General features: G+C 30.0%; 2 protein-coding genes across 39 annotated transcripts in view; one reads left to right on the top strand and one right to left on the bottom strand.

Annotated features, from left to right (window-relative positions):
• LOC139517457 (DNA polymerase delta subunit 3-like) overlaps positions 1 to 1,509 on the top strand; it is a 28,215-nt gene extending 26,706 nt beyond the window's left edge. The window contains exon 14 of the mRNA XM_071308539.1: positions 1,096 to 1,509. Coding sequence (XP_071164640.1) covers positions 1,096 to 1,185 — 90 coding nt within the window. The 3' untranslated portion in view covers positions 1,186 to 1,509. The remainder of the gene's footprint in view (positions 1 to 1,095) is intronic.
• Positions 1,510 to 5,654: 4,145 nt separating this feature from the next.
• Positions 5,655 to 23,624, bottom strand: part of LOC139517454 (rho guanine nucleotide exchange factor 7-like) — a 45,510-nt gene continuing 27,540 nt past the window's right edge. For 8 of the 38 annotated variants that reach the window (XM_071308526.1, XM_071308532.1, XM_071308536.1 and 5 more), the window contains 4 exons: positions 20,697 to 20,789; positions 10,772 to 10,859; positions 8,047 to 8,101; positions 5,655 to 7,132 (listed from right to left, as the gene is read on the bottom strand). In XM_071308526.1, the coding sequence (XP_071164627.1) occupies positions 7,013 to 7,132; positions 8,047 to 8,101; positions 10,772 to 10,859; positions 20,697 to 20,789 (356 nt within the window). In that variant the 3' untranslated portion in view covers positions 5,655 to 7,012. Of the gene's footprint in view, positions 7,133 to 8,046; positions 8,102 to 10,771; positions 10,860 to 14,085; positions 14,164 to 16,182; positions 16,279 to 17,020; positions 19,158 to 20,281; positions 20,790 to 23,624 lie in introns of those variants that run through there. The other 30 variants (XM_071308516.1, XM_071308518.1, XM_071308521.1 and 27 more) reach the window with 7 other exon arrangements.

Here is a 23,624-nt window from a genome sequence, read left to right as displayed (position 1 = left end):
TTTGACAAATGCAAATGGCGGAAATCGGAAACGAAGCTGTAAATATGGAAAAATTTCAGCATTTCCTTGGCGAAACTAACAACGAGGATTAGTTAAAAGGTTTCTTGTTATCTCAATGTGTTTATTACATTAAATTTGTGTGGGAAATATGATTTGATCGATCATTACGAGACGTAGAAAAAAGGGGGGAAACGGAGGTTGACTGAAATTTTTTAGGACGGAGCTATTTATTTGTGCCACGATTACATAAAACGTTATGTATGGTACAATACGCTACGGAATCGGGCAACTGGTGTCTTCTTTACAATTTGGCAGATAAAACAACAAAATAAATGAAGACTAAAAGTAGTTTTTATTCAAAATTCAACACAAATGTAATAAATTACACCTTTTACCTGTTAATTACCTGAAAACGCAGGTAACCTGATAAAAATTTCAGTAAAATAATTGCCTAACATTACAGTTCATGCTCTCCTGAGCATTTTTCATGCAATAACTTTCTCTGTATCTCATTTAATAAAAAAGATACAGCAGTCTGAAAAGGAAAATACTGTTCTAATGAATGAACTATAAAAAAATGCAGCAGCAGCAGCCATTTTTCTATTTTTTTGTGTAGCGTTGAAAGGGTTAAAAGATAAAAAAATTACACCAAATGTTAATGTTTATAAACGCATTGATGATCACGACGTTACAAGTGTCTAGTCAGATAGAGTATTTTTTAGCAAATACCAGGGCAGAGAGGGTAAAAAAGGCATATCCTTTTCGCATATACCCCGGTGGCATTAAAAAATGAACGATATTCATTTGATAACAGTAAATTGGTGAAAAATACACTGGCTATCAACCAATCAAAACCCAAGATTCTTACATAAGGTGTAATTATTGATAAAAGACATTTTTTCCTATAAAACTAGGTCGTAAATAAAGAATTGATTTTGATTCAGAAGTCAAAGAAAATTATTAGTTCGGCAAATGTAATTTATTTTATATTGAGATATAACAACTTTTTTATCTTGCAAATTTTTCCTTGAAATAAAGGTGTCATATGATTTTCTTGGTAGTAGATTACAATTGAATTTACATATATTTTTACAGAAAAAGAAAGCCTCACCAAAGAAAAAATCACCACCATCAGCAGGAGGTAGAAAGCAAGCAGCATTGACTAATTTCTTTAAAAAGAAATAAGATAGATATTACAGTGTCAGTTACAAAAGTGCTATTTATTGATGAGTTCAAATTCACTATTTCTTGAGGAATATTAACAGTAGATATACAAACTATTAAAGCTGATACATGTTGTATATTAAACATCAACACAGTTTAAAAGTATATTTGAAATATTAAGTTTCACAAATTTAAAATCATGTGGTGAGGTACTTAAATTACATATACAAGTTAGCACAATTTATGTTATCGATGTTACTGTGAGATCTCTTAATTTATTACTGTATATTTGAATGAATTATAATATTATAAATGAAAAATGAATAAAAAGTATGACAGATGATATTTATTATAATATTTACATTTATTTACCTATACATGAAGAAAATCAGACAATCAGACAGACTGTTTGGTCCGACAGCATTCAGCTGATTTGACATATGAGGATTATTGTAACTTCTGAAATTATTACATTCATTTATTATTACGATTATTGAAGAATGGATTAAATTGCAAGATTGATTATTGCAATTTCATGAAAATCAGCTGACAGATATCAGAAGAAATTGTCATTATTGTAATACTCGCCTAGTTGAATTATTTGCATTAATGAAAACCTTGCAACTATCCCTGAATTTACAGTAATTGTGGCAGTGTCTGTATTGTCTACATTTTGTTAACCCTTTCATACCGAAACTATCCTTTTCACACCACAGAGCTGAGGGCGAAATTATCCTTAAATATACCTAAAATTCTATTTTTAGAACGAAAACTTCAAAGGTAAAAATATTAAGTTTAATACCAAAAGTTTAGGCCACAGTATAAGCATTCCATATTTTTACAATTGTTTCAGGTCATACAAAAATGGTGAAATCCTCCAAGGAGGATCTGTGTTACATAGCCTACAAATAATATAACTAAAAATGGCAGGGTTTTTTGATTTTGTGTTGAAATATCTCAGATCGATAGTTAAAATAGTAAGTGTAGTGAGAGTTATGCTAAAACATAGACTTTTTAAAATTTCTAATTGAATCAGGTTGTGAATCTTCATGAAAAAACTTGACAGATTTCAACAAACTGCTCAGATTGTTCTACAGTAGTTGTACACCTATTACTTTTGGTATTAAACTTTATATTTCAGCATGTAGAAGATAAGGTTAATTTAATTGAAATATGCAGATGTGTTTTGTTTTGAAGGTCCTGTCATACATATATCAGTCATCCTTCATGGTTCAGGCACTACTTAAAACTAGAGGCTTTCAATCACCTGTATTTCTCACTTATTTTAAGATGACAGTCTTTAATGAATGCAACAATTGTTAGGTCTTCATGTCAATCTAGTATGGTTCATCTGACCATGACCTCATGGTTTATTATTGGACCGCGTAAAATTTTCTGAAGATTTGCTTCTTAGATACTGCAATGTATAATCAATAGGTCATTTTTTTTTTTTTTTTGTGAATGTAAGGATTGTTTCCAACAGTTCGGGCTTAATTGAGCTTCATTTTCATGGTTCCTTGGTCAACATTAATTTTTATACGACCGCAAAATTTGAAAAGTTTTTCGTCGTATATTGCTATCACGTTGGCGTCGTCAGCGTCGTCGTCGTCCAAATACTTTTAGTTTTCGCACTCTAACTTTAGTAAAAGTGAATGGAAATCTATGAAATTTAAACACAAGGTTTATGACAACAAAAGGAAGGTTGGTATTGATTTTGGGAGTTTTGGTCCCAACATTTTAGGAATTAGGGGCCAAAAAGGGCCCAAATAAGCATTTTCTTGGTTTTCGCACTATAACTTTAGTTTAAGTTAATAGAAATCTATGAAATTTTGACACAAGGTTTATGACCACAAAAGAACGGTTGGGATTGATTTTGGGAGTTTTGGTTTCAACAGTTTAGGAATTAGGGGCCAAAAAAGGGCCCAAATAAGCATTATTCTTGGTTTTCGCACAATAACTTTAGTTTAAGTAAATAGAAATCAATGAAATTTAAACACAATGTTAATGACTACAAAAGGAAGGTTGGTATTGATTTTGGGAGTTTAGGTCCCAACAGTTTAGGAATTAGGGGCCAAAAAGGGACCCAAATAAGCATTTTTCTTGGTTTTCGCACCATAACGTTAGTATAAGTAAATAGAAATCTATGAAATTTAAACACAAGGTTTATGACCATAAAAGGAAGGTTGGTATTGATTTTGGGAGTTTTGGTCCCAACAGAATAAGGGGCCCAAAGGGTCCAAAATTAAACTTTGTTTGATTTCATCAAAATTGAATAATTGGGGTTCCTTGATATGCCGAATCTAACTGTCATGACTGTGTATGTAGATTCTTATTCTTGGTTAGTTCAGCTCTTCAGATACAACTGAAATGTTAAGCAATAGTTCAACTATATTTGGTGTATAGAATGAATGTAAGGTGTACATGTATCTATGGCAGGGTTCAACAGATGCAGTATAAATGTGGCCTATTATTCCATACATCCACTTTATTTGAACTTTTATGGACAGTTGTCTTGTTGGCAATCTTACCACATCTCCATATTTTTATATTAACCTCTTTTTCAAGGCAAGTTTCTGTTGTGATACATGGTGTGTTGTTCCTTAGAGATATGGTAAAGGAGTCTGTCAGTTCCCATTTTGAGAGTTGTGGAAATTGACCAAATATTTTAAGTATTGTAACAATAACATCTTTTGAACACGAGCTCTCTCAGCTGTTGTAAAGAAAAGCTCTCATACTTGGTGCATGTGTAGTTAATCTTATGACACACCATTTTTACAGTTGTTGTTGGACATTGACCTTTTGCCTAGAATGATGGAATGACAGACAAAGGTCAAACTAAATGGCCCCAATAAATTACCCCAACAACCTTGTGGGAAAATATTGAAACAAGTTTTATGTTCAGCACCCACACAACAATTGAAGAAACACAAGAGTGCACACACTGAAATGTCCTGCCTTCTAAATCTTTGCTAACCATTGATATTATGTTGATAGTCCTAAATATAAAGCTTTACTACAAATATCACATAAACTTAACATGCTCCAAAATAATGAGGTCAAGGTCAGATAAACCAAACAAGAAATACATGTACACCTCACAATCATTCAATACATTAAATTTAGTTGACCTACTGCATATAGTTTCTAAGAAACAAACTTAACCAAGAAAACTTAACATTGACCTATCAGCCACCAAATGAGGTCAAGGTCAGATGATACCTGCCAGACAGACATATACACCTTAAAATTCTTCCATACAACAAATATAGGTGAACTATTGCTTATAGTCTAAGAAAAACAGACCAAAACTCAAAACACTGAGCAATGAACTGAATATAAGATCAAAGTCAAATAAATCGTGTGAGACTGACAGTGAACATTGATTGGTTAAATATTTCTCAGTCATGTCCTGTTTTTGAATTTGTTTGTTAGCTTTTTGGTCATGAATGTTTGTCTCTAATATTTAATTAACTGTGCATTTGTATTCAGATATCGCAGATCAAATTTATTCGTTCATTGTTTAATCATACGTTTTTTGATTGAGTTAAGTCTGCCAATTGATATTTTATCGTATGTTTTTCTTTGTTGTGATGTTATGCTATTGTTTCAGAAAAAGGGAGAAGGTTTGGATCCATTAAAACGTTTAATCCCGCTGCAAATGTTTGCACCTGTCCTAAGTCAGGAATCTGATGTACAGTAGTTGTTGTTTGTTTATGTAATATATACGTGTTTCTCGTTTCTTGTTTTGTTTATATAGATTAGACCGTTGGTTTTCCCGTTTGAATGATTTTACACTAGTAATTTTGGGGCCCTTTATAGCTTGTTGTTCGGTGTGAGCTAAGGCTCCGTGTTGAAGGCCGTACTTTAACCTATAATGGTTTACTTTTTAAATTGTTATTTGTATGGAGAGTTGTCTCATTGGCACTCACACCACATCTTCCTATATCTATGTACATCATAGAATATTTCCATACACCAAAAATAGTTGACCTATTGCATATAGTATTAGAAAAACGATCAAAAACTCAAAAACTTTGACCACTGAACCTTGAAAATGAGGTAAAGTCAGATGACACCTGCCAGTTGGACACGTACACCTTACAATCCTTCCATACACAAATATACAAGACCTATTGCTAATAGTATCTGAGATATGGACTTGACCATCAAAACTTAACCTTGTTCACTGATCCATGAAATTAGGTCAAGGTCAAGTGAAAACTGTTTGATGGACATGAGGACCTTGCAAGGTATACAATCTTAACTTTTTTCAAGTAGTCACTGAACCAAGAAAGCTCTCGGGCTCGACAAAAATGTCCAATGGGTTTAAAAGTAGTTATCAGCAGAAACTATTGACTTATTATAAATGATTAATGAAGCAATACCTGAAGAACAATTTAACTGTATGCAGTAAATTATCTCTGAAAATCTACAGCTGTGAGAGGAAAAACAAACATCCAGTATCATGTAATGTATAAACAAAATAGACGAAGTGATTAGTTTTTATTTTTATAATATAAATCCAAGTATCACAATGTTATAAATCTTGGCAAAGATATCATATATTACCAGTCATATATAAGATAAATAATTCATTCTCAAGAAAAACTTTGAAATACTTAAAGTGTTAGGTCATCCTTTCATTTTATTTCTTTTTCAAATAAAGTAATAATGCTTTATCAAAAAGGCTGAAACTGACCTGAGAATAATTTAAATGTTTAGCAATACATGTATAACTGTTTAACCTCATAGAATCCACTAATTATAAAGATACACCAAACAATAATTTTCATAAAATTTTAGCACAATAACATGGTTAATTCACAAGATTTTAATTTAATTTACTTTGAGAGGCTAAGACTTTGCTGTGTTGGTCTGTTAAAAATAAGGAGGGGGGTTCAATGCAAACTAGCTTGTATTTTTTAAATTTTGTGATAGCACTGATAGCACAATAGATATGAGGTGTGATTGCCAATTAGACAACTATCCAACAATACCATAATTATAAATGAAGATAGATAGCTCTCTCTCAAAGCATTTATGTATCTGCCTAAGTAAGCCAGTATTATGTAAAGAGGACTAGATAGCTATTTTGATTTAGCTGTATCACTATATCCAAATCTTATCTATATAATAAACAATATAACAAAATATTATGCAGGACAAGATCATATATACAAATAGCACAGAAAAACAAACTTAACAAATAACATAAACTGTATTAGGTTGGACAAAGACTTTTCATATTAGTAATAAGGTTTTATAACAAAAATTGTATATCTCAGTCTCCCTAATAAATTTTTCTCCTGATCAAATAGTCATTCCTCAACTACTAGCACTCTAAATAATGGATTTAGAAACAATTTCATAATCACCAATTCAATATACTATCTTATAACATCTAACTGATTTCCTTTTCATAAGAATTTCATACTTTTTCCTCAATTTATCATACCAAACAAAATAAATTTATAACATAAGTATAGCTACTATTCTAGATGAGATCCCTTATTAAAATGACAGATCATTCCATTATCTGTAAAGTATTTTCAAGGCCAGTTCCTTTATGTAAGCTCTTTGTTCTGCAACACTGAAAATTGGTTCCTTGGGCAACTTTTGCAACAAATATTATTTATCTTGCAGACAAGTTTTATACTTTTTTTCCAGTTATAGCAACTGTTTTTATAAACGAGTTTACAAAAACATATTTTCTTTCACATGATCTAGTATTTATATAATACAAATTGATTTCTTTTGTTCTGAAAGTTTTATAAAATATTAATGAAAATCATGGCCCCTTTCAAATGTTAACATACTGAGACAAATGTAATGTATTATTCAAGTGAGATCACATAAGATTTTCATCCAGCATATCTGTTCTGGTTTTAATAAACTTTTTCATGTTAGTCTCTAATCTTTTTCTAGCTTTTGTTTCTTCTTCTAAATCTCTCTTCATTCTCTTATGTTCCTATAAAACACAAACAAATACAAACTCAGCATACAAAACATTTACTAGCATGTGATTATAACTTTCATTTTATTATGAGACCCCAATCAATTATTGCCCATAGCAGGCTATAGTTAACGAACACTTTTAATTTAGGGTTGTAAAATTTACTCCACATCTGAATATCAAAAAGTTGAGATGTAAGCTCTCATATTTTTACAGTTATCACAATGTTTAGATAACTTTATTTGGAATTTTTACTCTCACTAGATTGTCCCCTGATATTGATATTCATAATTCAGTCCAGCTGAATTATCTCCCTTATTCATACATAATTCCCTTTCATGTTTTCTTAAAATATTTCTTGATGTGACCTGTTATTGTCTTAATAAAAATATAGATTCTGTATTTTATAGAGAGTTTGTCAAGTAATTTATGACAGGTCTTGTCTAAATAATTTATAATTTCTTGATATAACTCCGTAGCTTTGTTCTTGAATGCTCAGAAATCTGCTTAAACCAGTGCTAGGGACCAGCTTTCAATGAGGTTGAGTTTTTGTTGAATGTCAAAGTCATTGATGTGACCATTAGATGAAGAAGTGATGTTCCTTCGCTTTTGGGTTTTCCTATATGTGTTTAGTGATTTTATAATGAATTGATACACCGTATCCTTTATATTCCATAATTTTTCACAATAGATGAATAATGTCTAACGACATAATCCTATCAAAATTGAGATGTTTCTCTTTTACTTGATTCCAAGTATTGAATTTAAGAAGGTAAATATGATAACTTAGTCTGACATGTTGAATGCTTAATTTTGACCATTTAGACATATCTGATGCAAAAAGAAACACACCATTTGTACATGAATATTTGAGGAAAACAAAAAAATATATTTTGATGTCTGACCAATCAGTATTTATGTCTACTTACTGTTTCTAAAGCTTTGACCTGATCTTTTAATGAGTAAACTGTATCCACAAGTGACCTAAAATAAAAAGGGAGAGATTACAGGCAACTGTTAATTTTATAAATTAAAAGATTACAGAATTTGTAGTTTCTACATCCAGAGGTCATCTACTTTGAAATATTTTGGCTTATAATACAATGCAATTGGCTACTGTAATTCAGAAATTATTGCGTGCATCTATTATTGCGATTTTGTAATTTTAGACTAATATGCGATTTTAATTTTTACGATTTTGAGAAAAATCCTGTTTAATTAATATAAAATATTTCAAAATGCGAGTTTAAATTATTGCGTTTCCAACTCTGTCGCATTTTTCACAATAATTTCTGAATTTACAGTACTCAATAATATTAACACAAATGTAGGATCAACACATCTAGCCTTTCTACCTGCCACTAGGTTTAAAGGACAATAACTCTATATTTTACAGGAAGTTGAAATGCGCAGTGCAATCACAACTTGTTTTCAATAGACACAGACAATTATCTTGAAAGGACCCTAATTTTTTGCTTATTTGCACCTTTAATTTTGTTGTTTGGATCTATTTTTTATAATAGGTACAGTCATTGTATTGAACACAATCATTCCTCTTCACTGCTTAATTTATAGATAATGCACAGTGATGCACGTTGACTGAATATGAAAGTGCATATGTAGTTGTCTCCCTTACGAATATAATCAATTTCAGAATGTTCATTGTTATTTCCCTTGTTTAAAACTAAACATTTCATGCTTCTTTATTTAATGATTTACATAATGCTTATTCAGTACATATTTGTTAAATTGTATAGATCTTAGTATTTTAAATTCATTGGTAAAAGATATTTATTTTTATCATATACTTAGCATTCATATGATAGTTTTTGCATATGTGTAATGAGCAGAAGTACACAAGCCATAATTTCCCACTCGGGCTGATAACCCATATCTGGTGCATCTCGTGCACAAAACCCATAATAGTGCCTCTCGTGCAAGTTACTTCCGGTGTTTCCGGTATCGGTTGTTTACTTTTCCATTGTGACGTCAGATACTTTTTATGACGACGTCAAAATTTACGGGAACTTTTGTGGGGATAGTTTAATACTTGCTAACAAATGCCATTGACAATTATGAATCATTTTATAGTACAACAAACATGGAGTAGTAATGATCGTAAAACTCTTCCAAATTTTCAATGTTTCAAAATGCCTCTATAGGAAATGTTACCATAAATATATAAGGAGTTAATGATGCTGTTGTTGGACAACTATAGTATATTTGATTCATAATTTAAATTTTCTTTATAAAATGTTTGACTGTTTTAGTTATTGCATTAGTTTATTTGCCTTACATAAAACTATTGTCGGAAGTAATATGATAAAGCGATTAATACATGGCCTTTTCCATATCAGCCTGGGTATCATCCCTCGACCCATATCAGCACCTCGACTCCGTCTCAGGCTGTTATGGGGGTCTCAGGATGATACCCAGGCTGATATGGAAAAGGCCATGTATTAATCTCTATACATCCTTAATTTAGTATTTGCATTATCGCAAATCATTGATAACCTCCTTTGACAGACTTAGGCCTATACATTATATATGACTGGTTCATTAGAAGTATATTGGATTGTCTGAGGTATGAAGTATACAGTCCAATTAATTAAAGCTTAGATGAATGCAAATCTTCCTTTATTTATTGGTTTACTATTGCTTAGATATGAGACACCCCCCCCCCCCCCCCCATTTTTTTTTTTTTTTAAATTGAAATTTTTATCAATCTTAAAGAAAAAAGTATGAACCCCCCCCCCCCCCCTTTTACCCTCCTATTTTTATTGAATTTGAAATTTCAAAATATATCAATCCTCACCAAACACATTTGACATGCTAGAATATTTTGCGGTGGTATAAGTATAAAACATTACAGAGAAAATAATTTTATTCTTTGCTAGATAATTGATACTTAATGCAACTGGTGAATGAAGACCTTGAGTTATTCCTTTTAGTATAAAAAATGTCAAAGAATAACCAGACTTGTATTCATTTGTTGTTTATAAACAAAAAAAATGAAATACTGTTTTCTCAGGCGTGCAAGAATATACAGTCAATTTTTTTGTTTTATTTTTCTCTAATTGTAGATGACTGTTTAAAAGAACAAATTTCATTGGTTTATTTTGATAATTAAAAAATTAAGTAGAAAGGCTAAGTCACATCAATCCTTCCTTTAAATAAACACATGGCTTAACAATATTTTCTAGACATTATCCTTTTTAAAACTGGACAAAACTAGTCAACTAGATATAGAAGTTCATGTCTTCTTTTAGTCCACTTTCAGGTACATGTAGCTATATGAGGAATGTAGGAGCATATTTTGAGAAATGATAAAGACCAACTTCCAGAACAGGTAACATTGGGGTCAAAGTTCAAGTTCATATTTTAGAAGTCTGTGTCTAAGTTTGTCAAAATTTGGCCAAGTCAGGCTTACTTGCTGAAAAAAATTACTGAACTCTAAAGTAATATACAAGATAAGGATGTGGAATGAATGTCATTGAAAGAAACACAAGTATGTGATGTTATTTGCCTTGTAAATAGAAATATTTCAGAAAGTAATTCTGGAAATGCAAAAAGCTGTGATACTACTGATTTCCAATAAAAAAACAAGCTGACATTTATAAATTCTATCATGCCAACTATACAATACTAGCTTACTTTTCTTGTAACATGGTTGGGTCCCCTCCATCATCCACTATTATCTTTTCTTCTTCAGCTATCAACACATGAGGATTCATCAGTATAGCTAAAATTACAACATGCAGACATGCAACAGCCATTCAAATTAAAATGAAGCAAAATAGTTAGAAACAAACAAAAAGAGAATAGAATACTGGTATTCAATAGAGCCCTCAATCCAAAAGTATTTTAAAAAGATAGAAAATTCAGTGTTCAACCAGGAAATTTCATATTGTGAGTTATGCATGAATAAAAATATGGAATAAATAATTTGTTGATCATTCATATAAGCAAAATGAAAGAAAAATAAACAAAAAAATAAAATAAACTAAGAAAAATAACCTGTATACTCTAAATAATATATGACATAGAAGGGTTAATCATGGACATTTATCTGACATTTTTTAATATTTTTATGACTTCTATCAATTCAAATAGCCAAACAAAGCTTTGAAGATATAACATACATTTAATAAACTAAAGTCTTCTAAATTACTAGTAAAGTTAATAGCTTGATCAAATTTAATTTTCAATGTAGGAATTTTTACATGTTATCATTCATCAATCAAAGATATATTTAAGTAACTGAATATAAGTATGACTATGTATAAGAATTCAAACAAAAAGAAAATGACTTTTTTTTGTGTGGCACCAATTTTCGATTTTATCACCCTAAAGAATGAAAATTTAATTTAACTTATTTAGCATCAAGTCCAAAAGTATTTATTCAATAACCAATGAAAATAAAACAAACATGATGAAATATGAAGTTACAAAGAATGTAATAATATATTTATATTTTGTTACTTTTTATATTATACACATATTTTACAGAACATAAAACTAATTTACAACAAAATTACAACAATGCTTTTTGAAATAAAAGAAAGAAACATTCAACTAAACTTAATCAAATGTTTTAAGTTATACTTGGTTCATTCATCTCAAATGATCACGACATACATGTTTCTCTTAAAACTACAAAACATAATTATCTTTCGATAGAGGACCAAATTCCCAGGAAATTTCTAGGTAATTCAGAAATGAATTAATTCTAACCTCCAGATAACAAAACATTAATAAAACAGAACAACATATATCATATTCATTTGGTTAGTCAAAAAAACAAATTTAACACATATTCCAATTTAGTTTATAAAATGCTTTGCAGCATTATAACATTGTTATTTTTTTGCAAATGAAATAAGGCAGATTTGGGGTATACATAAAAAAATAGACAGATTAAACACAACAATAAAACCATAAAACAAATGACTTAGCATACCATGCATTTTAGAGTTACAAACATTCATTCATATATTATATATATGTGTGTCTGTACTAAGGCAGTCTTATGGACTTTTGTTTTTTGTTGTTGTTCGTTTGTACATTCAATTTTTTTCGGAATAGTTGGGTTGATGACGTCTGTTTTACTGTGTTGTTCGTTTGTACATTTATTTTTTTCAGAGTAGTTGGGTTGATGACGTCTGTTTTACTATTTTTTTCAGAGTAGTTGGGTTGATGACGTCTGTTTTACTGTCCACAATTTTTGTCCTGATGCATAAATTATGATTAATTGTGAATTGTGATTGTCCATATACAAAAAGTAATGTGTAACAAACATGCAGTATGGGCTTTGTTTATTGTTGAAGGCCATATGGTGACCTGTAGTTGTTAATTTCTGTGTCATTTGGTCTCTTGTGGATAGTTGTCTCATTGTCAATCATACAACATCTTCTTTTTTATATGAACAATTTTACCATTTCAGTTGAACAGTCTGAAAATGTTGACTTTAAAACCATTACATGATTGTGATTTTTTTTTATCATGGCAGAAGTATAAACTAGGTTTTTGGGTCCCAAATTAATCTTTCATCACATGAAATATCTTCTACACTCTTGTTCTGTTAAATTTTTCATGATATTTCCTTCCTAAGCTTGGATATTTAGACAGATTTCATGGTAAATAGCTGAAATCTTGTTTTAGTGGTATGTTACTTGACAAGAGTTTGATTTTAAAACTTCTATTTTGGAGTCAGTTTATTTGTACTCAATTGTGTTTTATCATTGTTTACATGTCAACTCGATGATTTATAACTGCATATTAAATAGAAAATAGAAAATTCATAGGAACAGCCATCTGAATACAAAACATTTATGCATCTTGTAAAATGTGCTATTTTGTCAATTGGAAAGTTATTATTGAGAGAGTCAATACATGGTGTAAATATGCTATAAATTCTAAATTTGACTGGTATGTTAAATTGCTATCTTCAATATTACCATAATGATTAGCTATTACTGTTCTTGGGGACTGGCATTAAAAACTGTTTAAGAAGACATTCATCTTTAGTGTTTGAAAGAAGCAGAAAGATAGAAAAATTAGTATATGTTTAATATTTGTTCATTTCATTACAACATGTTTAGGATATTGCATTGCTTTAACAGAATTATTTACATTCTATGCACAACCAGAAGTTATATCACTTTCAAACGAACACACACACACACACATTTTACAGCATGCTTAATAGAAGCAGTATTTTTTAAAAGGGGGATAATAAAAAGTTGAATATTTTTAGTTGTAAAATACAAAAAACAATTTTTTCATATATTTTTTAATTATATCTATTCAAATGCATACTTCCAGTGTTAATTTTAAGTTTCAGAAATTATTTTTTTGCATTTAAAGACCTTAATGTCATGTTTCAAAGACTATAGAATGAAGGAATCCATAAAACAGACCCAACATATAAAATCCTTAAAATACTGACTGGTTGACAGCTGCAAACTTGTGCAAATTGAAACCAGTGGGTACTTTGAAAACATCTTAAAAAGTGCAAAATTAAACAAACTGCCCTCAACCGAATTCAAACATAAACAAAATTAAATTATGCCCACAAAAACCAAAATGTGCTTGGCTTTAAAAAAGTCAGTTAATTTCCATGAAAAATATTTACATTGAGAGATCGACAAATCTGTCTGTATATTACTGAATTCATGAATGTATGGCTGTTGTTAATTACTTTTTATCATAATAAATTATTTAACTTACAAGATCATACCAATAGGTCTTCTTTTTAAAATAATAAAATAGAAAAACTTGTTTTTCTTATTACTTTTGTTCTTTTTGAAAATATATGCTCACAAGAGTTAGAATATGAATTTCATCTTTAAATCATTAAATCTCTCAGTGCAAACACATTATTTTTTGGTTTCAAACTGCTCATAAAAAAATCTATCTACTTAAACATTCCAAGAAACTTGAGGATCACCATGCAATGCAAACTGTACCTTGAGTACCAACATCTCGTCGAACATATCTATCTGTTGGCATAGGCTTAACTATGTTGATAACTTCCTTCAAAGGCACTATATGGATGACAACAAATTAGGTTCAATACGTTTAACAACTATAGAAATTATCAGAACAGTCATGGACATGACAAGGCTTCTTTAAATTATCACTATGGATTTTCCATATATATATGATAGTTTTACTTATAAAGTAATAAAACACATCCTTTTCTAGATTTGGATTTATATACAACATCATGCGTCATGACATATTGTAAGGACAACAGTCTGTTGGAGATTGAATGATGGGGCTAGCTTTTGGTGCTGTTCTGTCTCATTGATATACACTGAGGTTCTTTTAAACATTATTTTATAACTTTTAGCAGTACCAACTTTATGGCATCAGATAAACATTTTGACTAACAGTTTTGAATTAAACATGCTTTTTGTAAGTATTTTAAGTAAAATTTCAAGAACAAAAAACTACAAGCAAACTTCATAACACACTATACAGAAATATTCAGGAACAATTGAAATCATAATTTTAGCATCTATATAAAATTCATAAATTAACTTATAAAAACATCTGAATACAATCAAAATTTTGTACACTTGGATTGAAATTCCCAAGTTAAATTAGCACCTACTTTTTTAACATGAATAACATCATTCATTTTAATATATACATGTATAGACATTAGTGGCTTACAGTGTCATTTGTAAAGCATGCCATCAAATGAGATATTAACATAAAAATAAATCTAAGATTAATACATAGCTATGAAAATGCTTTTCAATGTAACTTCCTGATTTTTCATAAATTAGAAGAGGAGTCATTAGCTGGGGTTTGTTCTTGATCTGTATAATTTAGAAGCAAGAGATAATTTGTTGTCACATATGTGCAGAATTTGCACTGACATACCTGTCAACTTTTCGTGTGGTTTAGGGGTTGCTGATATTTAAATCAATGAAGATTGTTTAAATAATTGGTAATCCAAAAGTTCAAAGAAAAGATACTTTTCAATGATTCAGTATACCAAATATAGTACCTTTACTTATAACCCAGAAAAACTCTCACCTGTGTACTATTTTGATAGTATGATGCAAATTTAGAATTAAATTATGATCTGAAAACTTGTTAAAATGGAAGATGAAAATTTCCAAATATCTGTCCAGCCAGTATAGCATGCTTTACAGAGTATTTTTATAGTACGCTTGGTGTCAATTAGTAAGGTGATATCAAGATCAAATTTCTAAATGTATCTATTTCAAATATTTAGTAGTCAGTTAAGAGTGGACATGCTGAAATGTTTTGCCTGCATAACTGGCTATCATAAATTAAAAGGTATGGATGGAGTATGAGTTATAAAAGCAAAATATATTCCGTAATGGTAATATTTGGCCAGAATATTATTGTCACTTTATCATTTTTTGTGTTCAGGGAACCGTGAAATTGGAGTGAAAACTCTAATTTCGCATTTAAATTAGAAAGATTATATCATATGGAACATGTGTACTAAGTTTCAAATTGATACACTTCCACTTCACCAAAAACTACTTTCACCAAAAACTTTGACCTGAAGCAGGCACTATCATGTTCTATGTTCAGTGGACCATGAAATTGAGATAAAAACTCTAAATTGGCATTGAAATTAGAAAGATCAAATCATATGGAACATGTGTCCTAAGTTTTAAGTTGATTGGACTTCACCTTCATCCAAAACTACCTGGACTAAAAACTTTAACCTGAAGCAGGACGGACAGACAAAGGAACAAAAAAACGGGGGGATGGATGGAAGAACGAACGAATGATTTCACAGACTGAAGAACAAATTGGCACTAGGTGGGGCATAAAAATGTGTCAAGTGAATTATGAGACACATAAAAGAGTAATAGAACTTTGATGCCAATTATGAATGCCATTATTGCCAAATCAGCATACATAGGTCTCATCTTTAGTGACATTCTTTTTTGGGTGAGATTAAAACTACAAACTGGGCATGCTTTACTATTGTCTTTAAACAAAAATATTGGTAGACTTCTACATCATGTTGCTATGGAGAAAAATCTCCTAGATCATGCAACACGAAGTACCTTGCAAAACTGTGTCTTGTGTACCGGTCTCTTTGATGGGAGTAAGATTTGGTTTAGGTAATGGCCTCACAAGAGTGAACCTTTCTTTAGTTACAGCTAAAAACCACAAAAAAAAACAACAACAAATTAATTACACAGCAAACAACATACATGGTTAAAAAAGGCCAATACTGTTAACATTGAATTATTAATTCTAACAAATCAATCATCTATGGAATCATAGTAGCAAATTCATATGAAAAAAATAAATGCTAAATATATTAGCATGTGTGAGTCTTCCAAGGAAGATATGTGTGTTGCCTACTGTCTTCAAATAATAAAATCAGATATGGCAAAAGTCAAGGTTTTGGTATTGGAATCCCCAAAAAATCTTTCTGATAATATTTAATATAGCTGGAGCAGAACTTGCAGTATAATCTACACACTTCCTGTCTAAACCTTTTCAAAAAGCTGTCGATGGACATGAGTTATTAGAATGATAACACAAGTTTCAAAAGAGATCCTCATGTGTCACTATTGCAGTGTATATAGCAGCTATCTAACATTGATATGGAACATCAAGCTGATTGTTCTCAAGTTAAATATCACAATATCAATAACAAGTGTACAAATCATTCTGTAGTGAAAACGATTAAAGACTAAACTTAATTTATGTTTTTTTTTTAAATTAAATTTCCATTCTGTCAAAAGCTGTTTGAAAAAAAAGTTGTTGTTGTTGAAAACAAAACTTAGTTGATATAAGTTTACTGAATCCATTTTTTACAAAGGACAAATCTTAACCTCTACAATTGGCAAAGAACTCTTTGTAAAATTAAATATAAACTGTACCAAAGTTGGGTTTTTTTTGTATTTACATGTGCCATTTTATTTTATACTTGTAAAGACATTGAAAATGGAGTATACTATTATAGAATAGTCTATCTGTTTTCAAATCTTTGACCATTAAATCAGAGCAGTAGGATAACAGCTCTCCTACACTTTCAGAATGTTTTCTGATTTGCATATATTATTAACAATTAGTTTTTGTCAGTTCCACTAGTTCATAATCTTTTGATTGTCCTAGCTATTCCTTTAGCTATAGGAAATGTAGCGCAGCAGAAACCTGGAATTCGTTGTCCATGTACATGTTGGAAATCTTCCATTTCTGGTGAAATGTTATGGTCTCCATATCCTTGAATTGAACCATCTTTATTTAATCTTAATTTTTTCAAATCCACTGTTTTTCATTGTTGTAAAAAATATCCGAGGCAGCAGTAAAATAAAATATATTTTCAATGGTTAGCTGTCATAGCAACACAAAAAGCATTAAAAGTTAATTTTATTCAAAAATTGTACATTCTCAATACATTTACAATTTAGAAATCATGATATTGTTAATAAATAATTCCAAGTACTAAGCAAAGACAGTTAGACGAAAATGATAATAATCTTCAAAAAGAGAATTAATGGATACTATATACAACAAACTCATACACTACATACAAAACACTGACAACATTTTAAATTGCAGCACTGAAAATTGATGCTACCATGCAGATTAATTTCTGGTTGAAATTCTTGTTAAGATTTTTTACAAATTTTGGAAAATTTCCCGAGCAAAAGTTTTGTAGTAGTTTTTCTGATTAAGTTTTAATAATGAAACAAAGGCTACTCAAAATTAAATACTGCAAAATCAAACAAGGTTTGTATAACTTAAAATATCAAAATCTTACATGCATTTATTTATCATTGTGACTTGAACAATGGACAAAAGTGTAAGATTAATAAATGTAATTTCTGGAAATATTTCTTACTAATATTACTATGAAAATTTAGTAATACATTTTTGTAATGAGTGTGTCATTATTTAACTTTTTATGTTTTTTTCATGTATAGATCTGTTATGTTTTTACTATTTCTGCTCTTTGAGAATGTTATTTAACATTTGTGAGTAAGATCTGATGATTTGGTTACCTTAATAAACTACAGCTGAACTGCAATTTCATTGAATGTCAAGTATATTTTATACATCTTTCCATATGAGAAAGATCATTTGAACATAAAACATGAACTATTATTTTGCATAAACTTTCATGAAAAAATAAATCAGCAGTAATTTGAAATACTTCTTATGTTTTATAACAATGAAGCTCTTACTTCAAAAATAAAGAAAACAAATTAATTTTTTAAACATATATTGAAGTTTATCTTAATTCAAGTAAATTGTTATTATAAGTATAAAAAAAAATACATGCTGTCAACATAGCTGAAACCTACAGTGCTCTATATATAACTATTGTTATATAACGTCATTCATCTTTTTAAGAATTTTAGCCTAAACATCAGTGACATATCGACAGTATATCAAAGTAAAAACATCTCAGCATGAAATTTTAACACAAGTACTGCTTCTGCTTCATAAAACTCAATTTTTAATGCACAGGAGGTTACAATGTAATGACTTTACTCACATAGAACTATCTAATAGACGATATTGCTATTTGTCTGCCATTACTGGACGAATTCTTAAATAGCAATAAGGTCTTAAGGTTGTAAGTGGCTTTTTTATAACACGTACTTTTCACCTTCACTAAAATCATTCTTATAAAAATATTAAATTATAAGCAGAAATACAGAAAATTGCATGTTTTCAGTATTTGTTATGATATACTAAATAAAGATACATTCATAAAACTGCAATACAAATAAAAATCCATGATGAAAAGTGAAAAATACATAGAAAGGTGCACTCACAAACAAGTATATTAGCAGAAATCTTTGGTCACATCTTAAAACAATTTAAAGACATCTTTTAACAAAGCAAACAGAATAACAGACATTCATTCAGAATACATGTACATGCAACATAAAAACAAAGAAAAATCTCTTCATATTTTTTTTTTAATCTACAAAAATCTTCTATACATTTTATACTTTTGCTACTGTTTTTAATTTTTTAAGATGATTTAATAGATGATTAATGATGACAAGTCTTCCTAACAAAGGCAGATTTTACAATAAGAAGGAAATATTGTTTTTTTGTATCCATCAAAAAAGCAATTGCTGAAACTGTGAAACAGACTGTGTAATGGAGTAATGCATTATATCATTGAATAAAATGTGTCTTTCTGAGTAAATAAAAATAAAAATTACTCTGTGTTTGTGTTTTTTGTTAGAATTAGAGGGTTTTCAATTTCAAAATATTGGACATGGAATAGACATCATGACCTACTTTACTGACATCCAGCTTATTTGGAGTGGAATTTTGAAGTATTATTTATAAGTGGAGCCTAATAACATGGACTTATATTTTAATAAAAAGTCTTCTTTTGTGTTTTAATCATAACTTTAAGGCAGTTTTTTATTGGTAAAGGCTAAAAGAGGTAATTTAATAATATTGTTGCTAACGTCACGTCTTTTCCGTCCATTGTGGTATGTCACGATCGCAATTTTCTTGATGGTTCTCAGACAGCCCATTGTAGTTATTTTTATCCCGGGTTTTATAAATAATTGAAAATAACAATCATATTAAATTTGGATGACGTAAGGGGTTCAAAGGACTTGAGGAATCAATATCATTGGCTGTTTTATTTTTTGCGAACGTTACTCTCGACGTTTCCGTCCAAATCAGTGTCACATGAGCAACATATATTTAGATCTGTAACTCTCCTGTATAGGAGTTACGATATCGCCCTTTGCAGAAATAGATTCGGAGTCAGTTCCTTCACATGATGGGGAAGCAAAGATGGTAAGTTGTATGTAATATCGTTACAAGAGGACCTTAAATGTATTCCGTCCACCAAAAAGACGTTCGCAACGAAACGTAATGTCATGATAGTAGATGTTGCTAATGTTACTATTACAAATTGGTTTCTTGTGTATTCATTTGATATAAAGTACACCTGCAAATGACATTCTGTATATTTAGAAATTCTAAACCAGACTGTACAATTTTATTACTCCAGGCGTATATTAAACATCACTGTGTGCATACATTTTAACTTTTAAAGATGTTGTTGCTCATGTGACATGTCCAAATGTCGCTAACGTAACTTATTTTTGTCTCTGTCACGTTAGCAACATGAAAGTAGGAGACAGAACACAATACTGTAAAATCTGCCCAAATCAAAGAAGCTTTTGAACTGAATATTTCTTACAAAACCTATTCAAATTGAGAGGATGGTTTTGCTGAAGAAAACTGCTTAAAGATTTTTAGTCTCCAAATTTCTATTCACCACAACTAACTTTTTTAATATTATAGGAAGCCATATTTTTCATGGGAATAAAGCTTTGTAAAATAGAACAGTATAATGAGTTTGTTAATTGTTGCATTCCTTACCATAGAACAAATTAACCATTACATACAGTCCAGGTTAAGATTTTGTTCATCATCATCATATATGTTCAACTTACAATATTTCTTATCTTTTATTTTAAGGACTTGACCATCAAAAAGCATATGTTTACAGTTTTTACAACAATGAAAAGATACTTTACAGGACAACATATAAAAGACCTAATCTTAAAATACTCACATGAATTTACTGTATTCCTTGTCTTAGCACTGGTACAATAAGCTTCTATCACTCGTAAAATTAAGGAATCTTCTTCCATTGTTCTTGGGTCATCTGAAATTTTTATAAGATAAAGCTTTAATGTTAAAATATCATACATTTACATTTAATTACTAAGAAAACAATACTTATTAATCTGGAGTGGTGTTTAAACCCAAATGTAAGAAAAAAAACGCATGATTATGTACTAATTGCAGAGATGATTTAACTACTGCAGAAGATAATATTCAAAGACACCTTTGATATCTAAACCATGTAATACTAAAAGTATATAATTTTGTGTTTAGGGGATTTTTTTCTGTATTAGAAAACTAACAGGAAAGCTATTTGGATTTATTTTTTCTTATCTATCAAGAGTATCAACAGTGGCACAACTCATATAGTATGTGTGATAATAAGTAAAATCTATGCACTGTCAATGCTGTGAGTCTTGTCAATTTGACATGGTTACAAAAAGCAGCATTACCAAACATGTAAATTATTACATTCAATCATTTCTGAACAAATACTCTTTTTTTATTCATAGCAGTTGTTATCTCTCATTTTAACATTGCAAATGTTATCTATGAGTTAGTTATAAAGTCTCTTAATTATTCTGATCTCATTCTTGGTTGGTTTTTTTTTTTTAAAAGAAAGCATTATCAACAGTAAGGTTCACTATTCAATGTTAACTATTCATAATTTTAGATAACCAAGATTGAATCGTCTCCCTTCATATATATTGGAAAATGGTGCGAGCAAATAAAACTTTGATATCAATACACATCTTGTGATCTACAAGATTGTAAGATACTGTTATTACATGCATAAATTCTTAAAATTTGTTACAAATTGTCTAAAAATTGTATCTTCCTTTCCTATACTTCAAATCATATCATTTCTTATAAATGCATCATTCTCATGATTTGAATATAAATCTTTCATCAAATTTGTGAGGCATGCCAGTTTTAAAACTTTCATGCTTACTATTTTATATATGGTATGGTATATATACTGGAAAACAGTTGCAGCTATACTTTTTATTGCAAAATTTTAGTGATATATTTCTAACAAGATCAGTATTGATAATTTTTTATAAAAAGGTACAAATTTTAATTTTAACCCTATAGGAATACAGCATTCACTAATAGTTAACAGTATACATTATTTGTCTGCTTATAACAAAAATTAAATAATATTTACACACTGTAATTTCTGACTTAGCAGTACTGTTTTTATATACTTCATTGTAATACTCAATTTCAAATCAATGTGTGAAATTGTACATAAGCCATGATAAGGCATACAAGCAATATAAAACTGAACATTTTTAATTATATAAATAGATATTCACTTGTTCTAACAAGTTCACATTGTTCAAATAAGGAATTTATAGAGTTGATATTGTGTGAGGATATGCATGTGGCATGCTTATGTAACCATGCATTTCTCAAACATTCAAAACCACTGGATTACTGTTTATATTTTCTCTGCATATAAAATATTTCCATACAGGACGAATACAAGATTTGGAATGATAACCTGTCACTTATTGGGCGACTCTTAAACTAAAGTTACAACATACAGCTTCATTTGACATTGTATGAACTAAGTCTCCAAGGTTACAAAATCTGCATGAGGGGAGGGGAACAGACAGATGTGTTGGTAGAACTTTAAATAAAGGCAACAGTAGTATACCGATGTTCAAACTCATAAATCCATGGACAAAAAACAAAATCGGGGTAACAAACTAAAACTGAGGGAAACGTATTAAATATAAGAGGAGAACAACGACACAACACTACAATGTAACACACACAGAAACGGACCAAGCAACAGACAAAATCCCACGAGAATAACAAATATAACATCAAAACCAAATACATGAATTTGGGATAGACAAGTACCGTGACACGTCTTATTGCAATGTGTATTTACACTTAAAAATAAGAGAAAACAAACGATGCAACGTTAATATGTAACACATACAGAACTATAATATAACAATGGCCATATTCCTGACTTGGTACAGGACATTTTTAAAGAAAAAAATGGCGGGTTGAAACCGTTAAACCTGGTTTTGTGGCATGCCAAACCTCCCCTTTTATAGCCATGTGAAATATAACATTAAGATGACAACTCAACACTACAGGACTACAATATAAATAAATTGGAGAATACAATTGACAAAGAAACACACGAACAACAGCCAACAAAAGGCAACAAGTTGAAATTTTTAATACGCCAGAAGTGCATTTTATCCAGACAAGATCTACTAGTGATGCCCAGATACAAAAGTTTAAAAGCCGAAACAAGCACAAAGTCGAACAGCATCGACACACTGTCAATCTCAGTACAACCCAATGAATTCTACTTGTTCATACTCTATTTCTCATGTCATTTAAGAATAATTTTCACTAAATAAAATATCCTCCCTTTTTGGTTTATATTTATTAAAGAAAGATCAGAAGAAGTTTCATTTCAATGTTGATGAAATGTTTTCACAAATAACTAATATTTACCCACCATTGGTTAACAGTTTAATGAAGCATGCTGTATAGTATTTTATTTTTGTTTCCATATTAAAACAAACTTGTTTGGTGTTGTTATCATTAAACTTTAAATATATACCTTTTTTCCTAAAGTTCTTGGTATAAGGGTAGTGTTTGTAATAGGGGAAGTTGGCTATTTTATGGTTCATGTTGCAGTGGAAGTGCTTTTTTATCATTTAGTCAGTATATAGGTGTCAGACCACCAATTACTACCTCCAATTTAGAACGAATGTGAAAGTAGGCCTACTCGGACAAAAAATAGTGCATTTGATGCCATTGTTTACTTAAACTAAACAACAAATTTGCAAACAATGAAACTTTTGGTGAAAGGGAGATATTTTTAGACAATTTTCAGTCA

The sequence above is a fragment of the Mytilus edulis genome, chromosome 3, assembly GCF_963676685.1.
Source record: "Mytilus edulis chromosome 3, xbMytEdul2.2, whole genome shotgun sequence".
Classification (NCBI taxonomy): domain Eukaryota; kingdom Metazoa; phylum Mollusca; class Bivalvia; order Mytilida; family Mytilidae; genus Mytilus; species Mytilus edulis.
The sequence above is the reverse complement of the archived record's forward strand: the minus strand, read 5'-3'. Positions and strand labels throughout refer to the sequence as shown.